Here is an 18385-nt window from a genome sequence, read left to right on the forward strand (position 1 = left end):
CTGAGTGAAGGGGGTGTCCCCTGAAAAGCCAGTGCCGAGTTGCGGGCTGGTGGAGGCCAGGCTGAGCCTCATGCATGTGGCTGCATGGCAGGGAGGCAGGGATATCCTACATGACGGGGGATGTATGGGGTCACAAGAAGAGCAGGGACCACTTGCCAGGCCAGGGGTCTCCCGGGACTCCCCTGGGGTCACTGTGGGAGGAGTAACGGGATTTGGCAGACTTGGCAGGAGATGGAGGAGGGTTGTCTGCTTCTGAGCCCGGAGGATGGGCCCTTACTGGACGGTGGGCATTTGATACAGTCCCCAGAGCCTCCCACGTTCCCCCAGGGCCTCCCAGGCTGGCTGCCCATGTGCCGATTTCAGGCCTGGGGCCACGCCCAGTTGGCTGCGTGACGCACTGCCCGCCGGTCCAGGTGCGTGTGGGAGCCGAAGTGGTACCACAGTGGGAGACAGGTCGAGGCTCAGCCGTGGGAGGCCGGCGTGGCTGACGCAGGTGCCCAGTCCTTCCCCCAGGGAGGAGGCACTGCTGTTTGTCAGGATGGTGGGGTGTCCGCTGCAGAAGGTTTTGTCCTCAAAGGCGTGGGGGCTGGGGCAGGGTGCTTGAGGTGCGCTTCAGCACCCCCAGAAGTTTGCTAAGCCTGCAGCATCCGGGCCCTGAGCTCCGTGGCCCCAAGTGGGGCTCCCTGGATGACCCTGCAGTGGGAAGTCCCCTGACCCTCCCCGGGTGATCTCAGTCTTTCTGCTGGCTGGCGTCCTCCCTCCTAGACCTGGCCATGAAGACACCCCACGTCCAGCATCCTGAGAGACCCAGGAGCAGCCCCCCGGTCTTCCACCACAGGAATGTTCCCTGGGGGGTGGGGTGTGGCCACCTCTCCAGTCTAGCAAGAGGAGGAAGGCGCAGGGCTGGCCTGGAGAGGGCAGGGCCTCGACGCGCTGGGCTGCTGGGAAAATGTGTCAGAATGCAGGAGGGATGAGGGAAATGAGGTGCCTAGAGTGGGGGTGCCTGGCAGGCAGCCAGGGCTAGTGTGAGCAGAGACACTGGGCCAGGCCCTGTGTGCCGTGGGTGGGGGCTGCTTCTCCCTCCTCAGGGGTGAGAAGCCTCCAGGCTTCCCTTCTCCAGGTGGGCAGGAGAAGAGGAAGGGTCCCCTCACCCCTGGCTGCCCCCAGCCCCCATTTCTTGGCACTGTGCCCTCGCATTCTTCCGTCCTTCAGCCCTGCCCAGGGGCAGCCTTGACCCCCCCCCCCGACTACCCACTGTCTCTCCTGCCCACACCACAGGCCTCCTACCTGCAACCCTTGACCTCCCTAGACATGGTGAGCTCAGGCCTGCGGGAGGTTGGGAGGGGTTTGGGGATGTGGCCGTTGTGCCCCCCGCCAAGCCCATGTGTGGCCTCCTGGCTTTACTCACCCATCAGGTGCTTGTGACCTTGAGCCTCTGTCTCATGCAGTCCATCCGATCACGGGACTGAGTTTGGAGGCTTTTGCCCGCCACAGTAGCAGAGGCAGGATGTGGGGACCTCGGTGCAACCCCCACTGCGCGCAGGGTTCTTCCCCACACACTGCCAGGCTCTGAGGGCACCAGCAGCCTGAGTCCTGCCCGCCTCTCTGGGAGGTTCGTTTAGCCCAGGGCTTGCCCTTGTCTGCTGGGGTGATCATGAAAGCTCCCGTCTCAAAGGGGTGTGGGAAGGGGAGGTTCTGGGGCCCTGGCGTTCTAGCAGGAACTTGCAGTTGAGGACCTCTGGCTCTGGTCTCATGTGCCCCGAGGCCCTGCTGGCTGAGCCCTCTTGGTCTCTGGCCCTGGAGTGTCTCCTCCATGCCATCTGGGGCCTCTGCGGTCCCCCTGGAGCCCTCCCCAGGACCACCACCCCCACTCCTCAGTGGCAGCCCCTTCCAGGACGCCGGTGTGTCCCCGGCCCAGCCACAGCAGCCCTGCCTTCTGGCTTCTGGTCCCAAAACAGCTGCTCTGATTCATGAAAATCATTTTTTTATTTTCTTTTTCAATTTTGAGAGTACAGTCTTGTTGGGAAAAAGAAAGGGGCTTTCTGTCGCTGGGCCAGGAGGACCTCTTCCCTTCCTCTCTCTGCCCCCTGCCCAAAGAGGACCCCACCCTGCTGGCTGGGCCTCTCTGGCACCCCAGCCCCTCCCTCTCTGCTCCCTGCCCCTGCATCCCATCTCCCCATTCCCTCCTCCTCCCCGCTCCCTAACTTCCCCTCTGGGGCCTCAGAGGTGGGGACTGAGCAGGCAAGGATGGGGGCGCACCGGCCAGGCCTTTGGTCTTAGGGCCCTGACTAATGCTGCCCTGCTCCCCAGCCCAGGGGCCACCAGTCAAGGCCCAGCAGCTGAGGGACAAGCATAGCTGCCCACCCTCAGCTGCCCGCAGAGGGGACCGGCGGGAAGGAGCCCACTGCTCGGCCAGCTGAGTGCTGCTCCCCCCTGAGAGTGGATGGACTGGGGGACGGGGCTCCGTGCCTGGGAAACGGAGTCTGGGAAGGAGGAATTTACAGACTTCTGTTTACCAAAACGAGGCCTCGTAAAACATTTAACAGCAGCCAGTTAAAGGGGGACAGCTGCGGAGGTTTAGCCAGTGCCCCCCAAGGCCCTGCCCCTTGCCCTGCCACTCCCCTACCCCCGCCCGAGTTCGTTCCCACCCAGTCCCTCTCAGCTTTGGTCAAGTCTTCCTGGGGCAGAGTTCAGTCTGTTCAGTCTGGTAAACAGCTGCTCCAGAGGCAGCTCCCACACAGACCAGGCCAGTCGGCCAGGCTCGAGCCTCAGCCCCGTGTCCCCAGCTGGAGGGCAGCTGCAGGGCCGCACCAGGGCCGGGGCGCCTTCCCCAGGTCCCCAGACTTGGCCTGGGATGTGTGGCCTCACAGGGAGATGGGACTTCGCCCTGTCAAGCAGGCTTCTGTGTCTCAGGACTTCCCAGAGCCTTCCCTGTGCTCATGCCCTGCACAAGACTCCAGATGGGGTGGGTGTGGGGTGCGTGCTTGGAGCTGGTGACCCAGAGCTTGGGTTTCCTGGAGCATCTCCTGGGGCTCAAGCTCCACAGATTTCCCTGGGATCCACTGAGCCAGAGAAGATCGAACGCTAGCTGGGTGGTGCCTGCCACTGCTGGGGGTCCCAGTGGGATTAGGGTGTGGGGTGCACCAGTTGGACTCGGGGGCCCATTTTCCAGGAAAGATTCAGAGCAGGAGTTTTAGAAGGTGAGGCCATGGCCGGGCGCAGTGGCTCACGCCTGTAATCCCAGCACTTTGGGAGGCCGAGGCAGGCGGATCACAAGGTCAGGAGATCCAGACCACGGTGAAACCTCGTCTCTACTAAAAATACAAAAGAAAACTAGCCGGGCGCGGTGGCGGGCGCCTGTAGTCCCAGCTACTCAGGAGGCTGAGGCAGGAGAATGGCGTGAATCCGGGAGGCGGAGCTTGCAGTGAGCCGAGATCGCGCCACTGCCCTCCAGCCAGGGGGACAGAGCAAGACTCTGTCTCAAAAAAAAAAAAAAAAAAAAAAAAAGGTGAGGGCTCATTCTGGCAGGTTGAAGCTGTAGGTTGCTGCCTCAAATGTCTTCTCCTCAGGCCTATAGAGGGCTGCCAGACCCCCAACCACAGCCAGCCCCTCGGCCCTCATGTTCAGGCAGCTGCTGTGGCGGGCCGGCCAGCACCAGCACCACCGGGACTGCACGCGGGGCTGGGGATGGGGCTGGACAGGTCTGAGTCTGAGAACTCTGCCCGTGGCCCAGGTTCCTGCTGGGGAACCAGAAGCCACACTCCTTGTGACTGGTGTCTCTGGTGTCCAGCAGACATGCTCTCTGCAGCACTTGGGCTGGGTTCTGGTGCCTGCAGGCCTCCCAGGCCGTGCTCAGCCCTGTCCTGACCTGCCAGCTGTGCTTCACCCCTTGGGTGGGGGCAAGTGTGCCCCACACAACCAGAGCTGTCCCAAGGCCCAGGGCCAGCCGCGTGGGTGACTGGGAGTGGCTGGCTTTCCTGTATTGGGCAGAGGCAGGTCGCTCAGAAATGTGGCTGCCTTGAGGGACAGACAGACTCCTTAGCCTAGAGAGGGGGCTGTCTGGCATGACTCGGAGTCACCACCTGGGGTTTGGGGGCTGGGGCCTGTGCAAGGAACTCTTTGCCCCCATCCCCTCCCCACCCTGTGCAGATCTCAGAGCCGGAAGAGGCCTGGCCATGGTGGGAACTCGGCGTTGGATGGACACACCTGTGACCTCCAGCCAGGGTCGGGGGAGGCTGTCCACACCCCAGCAGCACTGGTCCCTGGCCTGGGCTGTCCACTGGGCCCTGGGGCCTGCCTTGGGGAGGCCAAGTCCGGGCCTGGCTGTCCTTTGGGCAGGACCTTGGTACAGTGTCTGTCCACCGTGCCCCCTCCTCCCACAAAACTTCCCTGGAGTCCCTTTTCTTGCCCAGCCTGGGAGCTTCTGTCATCCTGAGTGCTGCTGGGAGGGAACAGAGGCCCCCTCGGCCGTCCTCCCCTCTCCCCAGCCCATCAGCAATTCAATTTGTGCCGCACCGGCGGGACGGCATTAGTCGAGTCAGAGTTAATATGATGTATTGACGGGTTGATTTCCCCCCGGCGGCGGCGTGCTGGGCTCTGCGGGGCATCGCTCCTGGGCTGCCTGCCGGCTTCTTGCCTCCCTGGGGTCAGGGCGAGTGTGGGCTGGGGGCTGGGAGTTGCCTCTGCAGCTGGGTCTCCTTGCTTCTCTAGCTCCGGGGTACCCCAGATTTTCGGGGAGTCTGGCATCCACCTTCCTACCCGTGAGCCACTTGGATCACCATGGAAACAGCAATGTTCTCTATGGGCAGCACCGTTTCTATGGAACCCAAAAAGGCAAGTGCAGCATGGGGCCGGCATGGGGAGCAGGCATGCTGGGGGTGGGGAGGGGGCGCAGGAGCTTCTGGGTCACAAGGGAAAGGCCAGCCTAGGTGAGCCCTCCCACAGGGCTCACGAGGTCAGGGTGGGGGCTAGAGGAGAGGGTGGGTCTGCCCCTCAGGATTTAAACCCAGGGGCCCAGGACCACCCCCAGGCGCAGGTTCAGTTCCCAGATCACGCTGTCTCAAGACCTCTCGCTGCTCAGGTGGGAGCAGCTGAGCTGGTGCCCACCTTCCTTATCACCCTAGTCCCACCAGCTTCCTCAGGACCTGGCCTTGCCCTGCAGCCCCCAACAGCTCCCAGATCCTGGGGTGGCTCAGGAGGAGGACACATCCGGTGGGGGCTGGAGGAAGCCCACAGAAGCCTGCACTTCCTGGCTTACACACTCAGTGGTCTGGGCTAGAGCTGGGCTGCAGGAGGCCCAGCCCCCAGCCCCCAGCCCCGTGTCCTGGTGGACAGAAGGGCTGCTTACCCTACTGGCAGCAGGCATCCCCAAGGAAGGGATGCAGAGTTTGAGTCTGCTGAGAAATCAGAATCGGTGGGGCCTTGGGGAAGAGGAATCGCAGGCCCAGCAGAGCCAAGTCCTGGTGCCAGGGAGTCCCCCCTGGAGTCCCCGAGATGGCCTGGCTGGAGGTGGGATGGGTGTGGGTCCTTATCTCCAAGTTGGTAGGGTGACATCTCATTTGCATTTTAAAAAGTTCCCCTTGGGGTGACACCAGGAGGCTGGAAGCCGACGGTTAGTTACTGGCCTACAATGAGAAGCAATACAGGTGTGGGGTCCCACAGGGGCCGGCATCAGTGATATCTAGGAGGGGGGTTGGGGGCAGGGAGGGATAGAGGGGTCTAGGTGACCCTCAGTTTCCGGCCTGGGCTATGGGAGGGCGCACCTGGGAGGAGCAGTTGGATGGTGGGGTGAGTTCTGCCTCGGTGCAGAGGGGCTGGGACGTCTCCCCAGGAGGATCTGAGAGGTGTCTGGACACACGGGGTGCGGTCAGTGCGGAGAGGTGGACTGGGAGGTTGTCCCGGCTGTGGAGAGGGACACCCAGGCTGTGGGGGGTGAGAAGGGAGGTGGGGACAAATGGCTTCCGCACAGCCCCTGGGAGCCCAGGAGCCCTGGCGTTTAGGGCTGGAGCTCTGGGTCGGGGCAGAGGAAAGGCCCAGAAAGCCCCTGCAGGGCCTGAGAGGCAGACTAGACACCCTGCAGGGAACAGAGTGGGGGACCCCAGTGAGCCTGTGGTCATGATGACCCCAACTCTGAGTGAGCTGAGGGGTGGGGACCTGAGGCCAGTCTGCCCACCCTCGCTTGGCTGCCCGTCAGCCCCTTCTCCCCACCTCACACTCACTCCAGGACCTCTGTGTGGCCTGCACCTCCGCACCTGCAGGAGCCCGAGATTTGCTAAAGCTCGGGAGGGCTTTGGCCTCACCCGTGCCAGCCAGTTGCAGGGGAGCAGGAACTCACTACCAGCCCCACCCAGGGGATTCAGCTCTCACCCAGGACAGGCACCCAAACCCGTCTCCTCACCCTACACCCTGGCTCCTGTGGCTACAGGCTGAGGGGCTCTGCTGCCCAGAGGACAGCCCTGCAGGCCCCGTTCCCCCAGACCCACGTCAGCCCCTGCGCGTGCAGTTATTTTGACAGCGTTTGTCAAGGGCGGGCAGGTGGCTGGTCCCAGCCCCAGAAACCCAACCCCTCCACCAGCACAGGGGACTCCCTCCGGGCAGTGGCCAGCCAGGCCTCTCGGCTTTCACAATATTGTGGTGCAGCTACGTCCAAGAACAGTATTTGGTTTTGGAAATGGAGCTAATTAGGTTTCGCTGGGGCTAGCCCCCTCCCGCTCCCCTTCCCCCTTGTTTCTAATTAGCAGGAAATTGACAAGGAATTTACATGCCTGAGGACAATTTTACAAGTTCCAAATGTTTCTTTTGTTTCCCCCCTTGTCTGCTCCCTCCCTTCTTGGCACCACCCTGCTGCCCACCCACCCAGCTGGGCGTGGAGAGGGACAGCCCCCCCCCAGGGTCCCCAGAGACAGTGACCTGGCCCCCTCTGTGGGGTGATGGGTGCCCCCAGGGCAGCCAGGAGTGTGGAGAGCTTGGGGCAGACCCTAGCCGGGAAGGGCGGGCCCAAGCCGAGGGCCCAGGCTGGGCAACTGTTTCAGGGACCGGCAGAGGGAGCCCCCAGACACCCACCAGCCACCAGGCAGGGCGAGCATAGCTGCTGCTCTCTGCCCCCAGAGCCACTGGCCTTTCTCCATTTCAACCCATTACCCTAGCCCTACCAGACTGAGACACCCAGACGAGAGGCCGAGGGGCTGGGAGCTCCCAGGGGGTCCAGCAGGTGGGTGAGCCCCTCCTCCGTGACCGCCTGTCCTTCCTCGCCTCTTCTCCGGGGGCGCCAGGAGCTGCGCCTGCCACCTGTCCCTGGTTTCCAAGGTCCTGGTGCCTGTTTGTAAAGACCCAGTGGGGATGCCCTGTAACACTCACTGCCTGCCCCGCATCCCCCAAAAATCCCTACTGGCACTGGGCCAGGTAGGGGAGAGACGGGCCTCGGGTTTGCATCTCCCATCTCTGAGGTGTGGCGGCCGAACATGGGGGCCGAGGGTGAGTGTTTCACGGGGACAGAACTTCAGTACGGGGAGGTGAGAGGTTCTGGCCATGAATGCTTGTGACGGCTGCACGGCAGGGGGAATGTGCCTAGTACCCCTGAACTGTGCACCAAAAATGGGAAATTTTATGTTATCCATATTTCACTACAATTTTATAAAAACAAAAGCAAAAAATGACCGGGCACGGTGGCTCACGCCTGTAATCCCAACACTGTGGGAGGCCGAGGCGGGTGATCACTTGAGCTCAGGAGACCAGCCTGGGCAACATGGTGAAACCTTGTCTCTAAAATAAAATAAAATAAAATAATAGGCCGGGCGTGGTGGCTCCCACCTGTAATCCCAGCACTTTGGGAGGCCAAGGTGGGCGAATCACAAGGTCAGGAGATGGAGACCATCCTGGCTAACACGGTGAAATCCCATCTCTACGAAAAATACAAAAAATTAGCTGGGCGTGGTGGCAGGCGCCTGTAGTCCCAGCTGCTCGGGAGGCTGAGGCAGGAGAATGGCGTGAACCCGGGAGGTGGCACTTGCAGTGAGCCGAGATCGCGCCACCGCACTCCAGCCTGGGTGACAGAGGACAGGGTGAGACTCCATCTCAAAAAAAAAAAAAAGCGAAAACCTTCCCTAGGCTATAACCTGGGGTCAGTGCCAGCTGGTGTCTGGGAGGCACCTGGAGCACCTCTCTCAGGGAGTCTTCCTCCAGCCTCACCCCTAAGGCCTCCCATCGACCTTGGCTCTTTCCCACACAGATAACTTCTACCTGCGTAACCTACCGCCCCAGCCCACGCTGCTGCCGGCCAACCACAACTTCCCCAGCGTGGCCCGGGCCGCCCCTGCTCACCCCATGGGCTCCTGCAGCCGGGATCGAGACCGGGGCGAGGCTGGCTCCCTGCAGAAGGGCCCCAAGGACTTCGACCGCTTCCTCGTGGGCAAAGAGCTGGCCAGAGAGAAGACGGGCAAGGCGGCTGAGGGCAAGGAGCGGCCGGCGGCAGAGGAGGACGGTGGCAAGGAGCGGCACAAGCTAGTGCTGCCCGTGCCGGCTGATGGGCACTGCAGGGAGGGTGGCCCCGTACCCCGAGGAGCCTGTGAGGGCCGCTCCAAGCACCTCACCTCCTGCCTCCTCAACACCAAGGTGCTCAATGGCGAGATGGGCAGGGCTGCGCTAGCCAGCTGTGCGGGGGGCGTGCTGGGGCGGCCTGGCGCGGGGGTGGCAACTTCTGGGCGCTGTGCGAAGGAGGCAGCAGGCCCCCCGGAGCCCGGGCCGGCCTTCAGCGAGTGCCTGGAGCGGCGGCAGATGCTACACCACACCGCGTCGTATGCCGGGCCGCCCCCGCCCCTCAGCACGGCCACTGGCTCCTTCCCCTGCCTGCAGCTGCACGGGGGCCCTGACGGGCTCTGCCCGCTGCAGGACAAAGTCCCCCGGGACCTAAAGGCCAGCGGGCCCACCTTCGTGCCTTCTGTGGGACACCTGGCCGACAAGGGCCGCCCCTTCCAGGCCACTGAGGCCTGCGCTGTGGCAGGGGAGGGCAAGGACCGGCACCTGGAGGGAACCATGGCCCCCGACCACGCTGCAGCCTATGGAGTCTCCTATGCCCACCTGAAGGCTGAGAGCAAGGGCGAGCGGCGGCCTGGGGGCTTTGAGGCGGCCCTCAACCCCCGGCTAAAGGGCCTAGACTATCTTGGCAGCGCAGGCCCTGAGGCCTCCTTCCCCGGACTCCCTAAAGGTAGTCTAGACAAAAGCGGCTACTTCGAGTTGCCCACCTCTTCACAGGACTGTGCCCGGCCTGGTCACCAGGACCCGCTGGGCGGGAAGGCCCCCCAGGCCTGCTGCACTTTAGATAAGACTGCTGGCAAGGAAGCCCCGGCCGGCCCCCCGGGGACACAGAAGGTGGCCCGGATCCGGCACCAGCAGCACTTGGTGGCCCCCGAGGTGGAACAGGGGGGCATTGGGTCTGAGGCCAAGCGCAAGTCCCTGGAGCTGGCATCCCTGGGCTACAGCGGGCCCCACCTGCCCCCATGGGGTGTCCAGGCAGGCCCGGGCACCGCCATGGCCATCAGCGAGGAGCGCAAGGCTGGCGCCTACCTGGACCCCTTTGGCAGCGGCCTGCAGCAGGCGGCCCTTCTGCCCCAGGAACTGCCTGCACCACCGGACGAGGTCTCGGCCATGAAGAACCTGCTCAAGTACAGCAGCCAGGCCCTAGTGGTGGGCCAGAAAGCACCTTTGGTGGGCCTGGGCGGCCTCAAGGCCAGCTGCGTTCAGCAGGAAGCGAAGTTCCTGTCCTCTAAGGCCCCAGGCCAGTCGGAGAGGCCGGACTGTGCCCGCAGCCGGGAGCACGACACCATGCACGGTGACGGGGAGGTGCGGCAGCCCCCTGTGGGCATCGCAGTGGCCTTGGCCCGGCAGAAGGACACAGCGAGCCGGTCTGAGGCAGCCTACGGCACCAACACCGCGCGGCAGGGCCGGGCCGCCCCCGCTTTCAAAGGTACAGGCCCTGCGCAGAGAGGGAGGCAGGCCGGGCCAGTCTAGGATGCCCAGCTGGCCCTGCCCTGCGCCCCCGCTCCCCAGCTCCCACACCTGCCCTTGGCAGACCCTCCGATGCCCCAGGACCAGGGGATCCTCCTCAGGGCATCAGGCCCCCCAGCTCGAAGCGGGGTCACTGCTTGCCTTAGCCGGTGGCTCCCTGGCCGCCCAACCCTCTCCTTTCTGCTGTCTCGACCCTGTGCAGCTGGCAGTGGGCCCCGTTCCACACACGCGCTGGACCTGGAGGCCGAGGAGGAGAGGACCCGGCTATGTGATGACCGCCTGGGGCTCGCCGGCCGCGAGCTGCTGCTGCAGTGAGAGCTGGGCCTGTGGCCCTGGGGAGTGGGGCTGGGCCTGGGCTTGGGGCTCCCCACTCAGAGCCACGTGGAGGAAGAGGGTGGTCATGGCTGGGGCAGCAGATTCTATGGCTGGCTGTGGGTGGGTTTCTACCCACCCCTAGAGCCTTTCTGGGGTCTCACCCTGGGTTGGGGGTCTCAGCTAACCCCCTGCAACAGTCAGGTTACCCACTCTCAGGGGCCAGGAGAGGGCCCCCAGTCAGCCCTGCAGAGCACTGAGGCTGGAGCCTGGGGTTTTCCCTGAGCCTCCAGGTCCCATTCTCTCTCCCAGGTTGATGGCAAGGGGTGGGATGGGGAGCTGGGCGTTGGCGCTGGTGGCAGGGCTGAGCCCCGGGTCTTACAGAGACAGCAAAGGGCCGGGGGTGGGATGGGGAGCTGGGCGTTGGCACTGGTGGCAGGGCTGAGCCCCGGGTCTTACAGAGACAGCAAAGGGCCGGGGGTGGGATGGGGAGCTGGGCGTTGGCGCTGGTGGCAGGGCTGAGCCCCGGGTCTTACAGGGACAGCAAAGACCGCGTAGAGTTCGCCCGGATCCACCCACCGAGCAGCTGCCCTGGGGACCTGGCCCCCCACCTCATGATGCAGAGCAGCCAGCTGGGCGGGGACCCAGCCCCCCACACCCATCCGCATCCCCCCTGGCTGCCCCGCACCCGCAGCCCCTCCCTGTGGATGGGGGGGCACTCCTACGGTCAGTGATCCCAGGGCGGGGGCTGGCCTGGGGCTGATGGGGGATTCCCTCCTGGTCCCTGAGAGTGGGAGGCCTGACCACTGTGCCCTCTGCCTCCCAGGCCTGGGGCACCCTGCCCTGCACCAGAACCTGCCCCCCGGCTTCCCCGCCTCTGTGGCTGGCCCCGTGCCCTCTGTCTTCCCCCTTCCCCAGGACGCCCCCACTCAGCTGGTCATCCTGCCCTCAGAGCCCACACCCCACAGCGCCCCCCACGCACTTGGTAAGGGCCCCTGGTCCAGGCTGCCACACTCGGGGGGCTGTTGGAAGGAGGGGCAGCTGGGGGTGGGCTGGCCAGGGCTCAGGAGGGAGCAGTGGGCTTGGTGGGCTAAGGAAAGGGTGACGGGGACTCGGGGAAGCAGCCCCGGAGCTGTCCCCTCCCCGGCCAGGCTGACCCCTCCTGGGCCCTGCCCGCAGCGGATGTCATGGACCAGGCCTCGCTGTGGCCCCCCATGTATGGGGGCCGGGGCCCTGCCTCTCACATGCAGCACCCCGGCCAGCTCCCCGTGTACTCGAGGCCACAGCTCCTCCGGCAGCAGGAGCTCTATGCTTTGCAGCAGCAGAGGGCCGCCCAGTTCCAGGTACCGCCCCCAGCCACGCCTGCCTGGGCCAGGCACTTCTCCCCCTCCCTGCCTGGCCGGGCCTGGCTCCGGGAGACCCCTGCACGCCTGCCCTCCGGCAGGATGAACCCAAGCAGGGGACCCGATGGGGTCGGGGGAGCCTGAGCCTGCCTGAACTTCCCCCCATCCCTGACAGCGGAAGGCCGAAGACCAGCACCTGGATCTGGAGGAGCCCGCCCAGGAGAAGGCCCCGAAGTCCACTCACAAGCCAGTTGCCTTAACCCCCACGGCCCCAGGCGCCCCCTCACCCGCTGCAGGCCCCACCAAGCTGCCACCCTGCTGCCACCCGCCCGCCCCAAAGCCCCCTGCCAGCTGCCCCACCCCACCACCTCGGCCCAGCGCCCCGTGCACTTTAAATATCTGCCCTGCCAGCAGCCCCGGGCCTGGCTCCCGGGTGCCCAGCGCCGAGGAAAAGACTGGGGAGGGTCCGCAGTCCATGGCTGACATCGTCACGTCCGAACCAGGTGAGAGCAGCCGCCTGGCCTGGCCCGCTGTGCTCCGCTCCAAGCCCTCCCGCCCCTGCCTGGCAGGGCTGAATCCGGGCTGCCTGCAGGGCTGCTCCACACCGGCCCAGGCCCAGGGCAGCGTGGCTGTTCCCTTCCTTTCTCTTCCCTCTTCCCAACCCTCCCAGTGGGCATGGGAGAAGCACACAGCGGCCCAGCCACCTCCTTCCTGGCCCTGGGCTGACAAAGGCGCGATGAAGATGGTCCCACTGGCCGTCGTGGGGACGCTCCAGAAATGAAGGCAGGGCCTGCTGGTGGTGGTGCTGGCAGCCTGGGGGGCACCGGGCGTGGGACCTGACCAGGCTGCCATTCAGGGTCTCAGCAAAGCTGGGTGAGGGAGGGGCAGTGAGGTGGGGTGCCTGGGTGGGGGGGTCTCGGACCTGGCCTCGGCCCCTGCCACCCACCCATCCACTCCCCGCCAGCCTGTTTGATTCTGTCTGAATGGGGCTGAGTTCACACTGGAAACCGTGTGGCGAACATAAAACCCGTCCTAGTTTCACGGTCAGGAGACGGAGCCAGCCGAGGCTTTCAGTTTTTCTCCCTTAGTTTTTTTTTTTTTCCCCTGCAGTTAATGGGACGTGATGCCTCTGACATGCTGCCGGCTCGTTCTGGTTCAGGGAAAACCCTGATTCAAGCATCATGTTTTACAAATTTCCCCTTTTCTGGCTGCCCACGGCACACCATGCCAGAGATGGCTCCTGAGGCCACCCTAGCCCAGGCGGCCAGGGTTGTTGGGGAGCATTAGAGCCACTCGGTGGGGGAATGAGGGCCTGGCGTCAGGCTGCTCACACTTTTTTTTTCTTCTTTATTTTTTTGAGACAAGGTGTCCCCCTCTGTCGCCCAGGCTGGAGTGTGGTGGCACGAACATGGTTCACTGCAGCCTCGGCCTCCTGGGCTCAAGCCATCCTCCCACCTCAGCCTCCCGTGTAGCTTGGACCACGGGCATGCACCACCGCGCCCAGCTAATTGTTCTTTTATTTTTTTGTAGTGGTGCGTGCACTCTGTTGCCCAGGCTGGTCTTGAACTCCTGGCCTTAATGATCCTCCCTCCTCAGCCTTCCAAAGTATTGGGATTACAGGCATGAGCCACTGTGCCCGGCCAGGCTGCCCCCTTAATTAACGTTAACACGTTCGCCGCCACCAGTCTTGCAGACCTGCAGCTGGCCCAGGACCCTTCTGCATGGGCTTGGGTCTGAGGGTTCGAGGTCACTGTCCTCCGTCCTGTCGCAGGACACCCCCTCACCGCCACTCCCAGCTCCCTGCTGACCTGTCCCCTCCTTTGCAGACCTGCCTCCCGGATACCTGCGCCCCGTGGCTGGCCTGGGCTTCTCCCTACCCTCGGACGTGCACTCTTCTAACCTCGAGGACCCTGAAACTATGCAAACCGCCACCCTGGGGGCCCAGCCTGAGCCCACAAGGACATTCCTGCCTGGGGAGCCACCTCCCTGCAGCCCCAGGAGCCTGGAGGAGCCCGGGCTGCTCTCAGGGGCCAGGGAGGCCACCCAGGACCTTGCCGCCACCCCCAACCCTGCCGAGCGGGGACCCCAGGGGAAGGCAGCGGACCCCAGCCCACTTGAGGGGCTACAAGAACTGCAATGTGGGGCCCTCCTCGAGGCAGGGGGCCCCGAGGCCACCGGCCAGGCTCATTCTACTCAGGGAGGGACACGAGAAGAGAGGAGCTGGGAGGAGGGGGAGCAGGAGCCCTCATCAGGGGCCTCCCCGCAAGTCCTACAGCAGCAAGCAGGGAGCCCGGGTGCCCTTGAGGACGAGGGAGAGCAGCCGACCGCTGAGGAGGACGAGCTGGAGGAAGATGAGCTGGGGCAGCAGAGCATGGAGGACTCAGAGGAGGACTGTGGGGGAGCTCCCAACAACAGCCACCCACCCAGGGCGCTACCAGGCCTGGATGCTTTGGTGGCCGCCACCATCGACCTGGGGGACCTGCCCAGCGACAGCCCACCAGACCCTCAGCCCCCAGCAGCCTCTGGGCCCCCCAGCACAGCCCCCCTGCCCCATAGCTCAGGGACTCATGGAATCGCTCTGCTCAGCGAGCTGGCTGACCTGGCAATCCAGCGGCAGAGGAGTGAGAGGGCTGTGCCAGGTAAGCCCGGTGGTTGCCGCCACCCCCCAAAGCCCCAGCGGTGGGACCCGCAGGCCTGGCTCAGGGTCACCTGGCCAGATGGCAGCCTTGGGCCCCGCTCAGTTGTCCCCAAAGTGTGGTGGGTCCCCTGGAGAGTGTCTGCCTCGCCTTGCCCACCCTCATCCGTGGAAGTCCGAGGCAAGTGTGCCATTTCCAAATCCCCCTGTCCCAGGTGGGGTCCTGGGAGCAGGACTCACCTGCATGATGGTTTCAAAGGAAGGGCCTCTCGGGCAGCACCTCCTATTGAAAGTGGCTGAACAGGGGCCCGTGTCCTGGCAAGGGGAGAGGAGAGCCTGCCTCCTGCTCTGCCAGGCCTCCACTTCCTCAGCCTCCGTGGCTGCTGCCCTGGCCTGGGGGGTCCAGTTCAGGAATTGGCGGCTCCCCACTCAGGCCCAGGGGAGGAAGCAGGAGGTTGGGGCTCTTGCTGCAGGGAGGCCTATGGGACCGGGAGCTCCTGGGCTCTTCCACCCACCCAGAGGCCCCAAGGACAGCCGGACAACAGTGGGCGGAGCCAGATCACCTGAGACACCTAAGGGCCAGGTCTCTGCTTAACCCACCCCAGCCCTTGGTCTGGGCACTCCCTGCGGTCCAGCGCTCCTAGGAAAGCCCCTGATTCCTGCCATCTTCCTGTGGACCCCGGAGAAAGCCCGAGGGTGGAGGGCGTCCCCCAGCCGGGCACGGTGCCGTGGTTGTTCACAGCACGAACCTGACAGTCCTCAGGGCTTGGCCACTGCTTTCTGGACGCATAAATCTCACCACCACGATCAAGAGAATGTTCTCGAGCAGTGCATTTCCCCAGGGGCCTCTGGTCACCTCTGCTGGACAAGGCTGCTGGCTTGCACCCGGCAGGGGTGTTCCGCAGTGCTGGGAGCTGCCTGCCCTTGGGCGTATCTGGCCCAGAGTCTCTGCCTCTGGGTGGGGCTGTGCAGAGGGTTTGAGGAAGCTTGGAGTCCTGTCAGGGTGGGCTCCACCGGGACCCCCCAGAGGCCCTCCCTTGGTCCTCCAGCCGGTGGTGTATGAGAAGGTAGATAGGGCGAGGTGGAGGCACCTCGGGGCATGGCCTGAGCTGCCGGGGACCCTCACCCGGCAGCATGAGGAGGCGTCAACAGAAAGCAGGTGCCGTGTGTGTGGCCAGAGTGGCCCGTCTGCCTGTGTGAATGCCTGCAGGACAGGAGCCTGTTCACTGCATGAATAATCAGGTGTAGACCATGTGTCCCAGGTGGGGAGCCATGTGGCTTAACCCAGCATGGATATCATCACACTCTGGCCAGACCAGGTGTCCCAGTCACCAGGGTGTGCAGAGGCAGAGTCAGGGCCAGCTCTGCCCTCCGGGTCTCCACCTCACGGTCCCCTCCTGGGCCCCCACCCTCGCCCCTCCCCTCCCCTTGTCCCAATTAATAGGCAGGTCTGTGCAGCTGCTGGGCTCAGAGCTCAATCCTACAAGTATAGTGACCACTTTGGTTGAAATTAATTAGGAGACTGGTTTTGTCCTGTGCCAGACAGCAGGATTTCAGACAGCAGGATTTGCAGAGGGGAAAGTGGGGAAAAAGTCCCCAGCATCGGGGCCGGGCGGGCATAGAGCCCCCAGGCCTGGCAGAGCCATCTGGGTGAGGCCATGTGGGGGCCACACGCCTGTAGCCTGCAAGGGCAGGGAAGGCACAGAGACCTTCTGGCCAAGTGCAGTGACCCGGAGACCAGGAGACCTGGGGCCTTCAGTGGAAGGGGCCTGCAGATGCATCTTCCCGGCTGCTGATGGCAGCAGCTGCTCAGTCCACCCTCCTCGGCCCTCTCTCCCCTCCAGTTCCCTGTGGACCCTGGACCCAGCAGCCTGAGCATTCCCATGGTCCCCACCAGATCTGTGCTCTCGGTCCAGAGCTTTGCACCCCAGCATCTGCCCCTCCGAGCTCCTCCTGGCTTCTGAGTAGTGACCTCTGGGGATGGATCAACCCTTGGGCTGGGCTTGTGGCCTCCGGGCCCTCCCCTGTACTTGAGGAGGGAACTGGCCGCGCATCGTGGAGCGCCTCCCAGCCGGGGCGTTTGGGTCGATGCCTTTGGTGGAATCTCAGGTGCATCCCCCAGCGGTCAGGCGCTGATGTGTCCCATTAGGGATGGGGTTTGCTCTGGTCACCCCGCACTCCTGCCTCTGGCTGAGATCAACCATGTCTAGGGAGCCCAAGTCTGTTAAGTGGAGCATGGGGTTCCGAGGCAGAGACCAGGTTTGGGGTGCTCATTGCTGTGAGGTTATCGTTACTCCTAGGCTTTCCCGGGGGTGCCAGCACCTCTACTGTGACCCCACAGGGGTCCCCCAATTCTCCCGCCTTCCTGGCCATAACCACTTACCCCCACTGCAAGCTGTCTGGCCCCTATCTCCTGCTGAATGTCCTTGTGGGATCAGCCCATGGGGGCCCTGTTCCTGGTCTCTGTTGTCAGCCCCCAGGGCTGGGTCCCCCTACTCAGGCCCTGGATCCCCATGCTGGGCCCTCCCCTGCATGATGCCAGCCTCTGCTGGCCCAAGCTCTGACCCCGAGATGGGCCATCCCTTCCCCAGGCCACTCCCTGGGCTGTTGGGCTGCCGCTGTTCCTGCAGTCACTGTGAGGGTAGCTCCCCCGCCCCCGCCCCCAGGTTGAGGTCCCAGAGGATGCGGCCCTGGCAGCCCCTCCCTCCTGACCTGTGCTCAATCCGTGGCCCTCCTGCCTGCAACAGGGCTGGAGTGTGTGGAAAGGGCCTGGCAGAGCCCAGCACTGTGTTCAGAGACGGGGCAGGGGCTTGGTGCTCTGAGGGAGGATGGAGGAATGGTGGGGGCCCCTCTGAGAAGGGTCACAGCAGGTAAGGCTGCATCCAGAAACTCCTGCCGCTGCCCTCCTCACAAGGAATTGAGGGCCTGGGGTCCCAGCTACCCAGGAGGCTGAGGTGGGAGGGTGCTGGAGCCCAGGAGTTCGAGGTTGCAGTGAGCCGTGATGGAGCCACTGCACTCCAGCACGGGCAATAAAGCGGGACCCCACTGCACTCCAGCCCAGGCAATAAAGCAGGGCAAAAAAGCAGGGCCCTGTCTCAAACCTAAAGGTATCGAAGGGACTTGTCCCCTCCCTCTGCACTGACCGCTGGCCTCCCTGCAGCCACTGCTCCTTAGGTGTCCACACAGGCGAGTAGATGGAAGGACTGATGGGCAGATGGACGGGCAGTGGCACGTCTTAGCTGCTGGGGGACACCAGCCTCCACCACCTGGGTTGAATGATGCCCAGGTACTGAAGCCCACAGTTCCAAAGCCATCTCTCCGCGTGACTTTGAACTTGGTTAAAGCCACATGGACAGACGTCTGAGGGAACCGCGGGCTTGAGCCACTGAATTGAACTTGGTTGAACTTCAACAGCTTCCATGCTGGAAGCCTCAGTGGCCTCTTGCAGCGCTGCCTGTGTCTCTGAGGGCCCCAGAGCGAGTGTCCCTTCCCAGAGCTGCCGTTCGAAGCAGCGCACCCCTGGTGGGGGGACACACAGGCGTTTCTGTTAGAAGCAGTAACGAGCAGCTTACTTTTACTTAGATGGTTTGGGGCCTGTCTTGCTCTGTGACACGGAGGACCCTGCCACATGGGTCCTCTCAGCTGGCCCGGCCCTACAACCAGCCTGGAACCAAACAGGGGTGCTGGATGCCAACCCTGATGCCCACGTCACTCTTCCCGGCCTCCTGACCCTCATCCTGGTCTTCACGGCTGGGTGGCTTCAGGGGACCACGGCTGACGTCAAGAGCCTGTGAGGGGCAGTGTGTGCCCAGCTATGCCCATTCTGACCTTCCCATGCCCCACAGAGGAGGAAGAGGACGTGCTAGCCTTCAACCTGCAGCACCTGGCCACGCTGGCCACAGCCTGGTCCCTGGTGGAGGCCGCTGGCCTAGACAGCACCACTGCCCCAGCACAGCCACCCACGGCCGACCCCTGTAGCGGCCCCAGGCTCACCCCCCGCATGCAGATCCTGCAGCGCAAGGACACCTGGACCCCCAAGACCAAGCCTGTGAGTAGGGGTCCCAGTGCCCATATTGCCCAATGCGTTGCCACA

The 18385-nt window shown here is 64.0% G+C and overlaps 1 protein-coding gene across 1 annotated transcript in view; it reads left to right on the forward strand.

Moving 5' to 3' along the window:
• Positions 1–18385, forward strand: part of BAHCC1 (BAH domain and coiled-coil containing 1) — a 63463-nt gene that overhangs the window by 32579 nt on the left and 12499 nt on the right. Inside the window, 12 exon segments of the mRNA XM_025363617.1 lie at positions 4711–4833; positions 8228–9961; positions 10205–10313; positions 10853–11040; positions 11141–11299; positions 11494–11657; positions 11833–12160; positions 13118–13125; positions 13188–13230; positions 13233–13277; positions 13484–14296; positions 18138–18340. Of these exon segments, the coding sequence (XP_025219402.1) occupies positions 4711–4833; positions 8228–9961; positions 10205–10313; positions 10853–11040; positions 11141–11299; positions 11494–11657; positions 11833–12160; positions 13118–13125; positions 13188–13230; positions 13233–13277; positions 13484–14296; positions 18138–18340 (3917 nt within the window).

The sequence above is a fragment of the Theropithecus gelada genome, chromosome 16 (assembly GCF_003255815.1).
Source record: "Theropithecus gelada isolate Dixy chromosome 16, Tgel_1.0, whole genome shotgun sequence".
NCBI classification, from domain to species: Eukaryota; Metazoa; Chordata; class Mammalia; order Primates; family Cercopithecidae; genus Theropithecus; species Theropithecus gelada.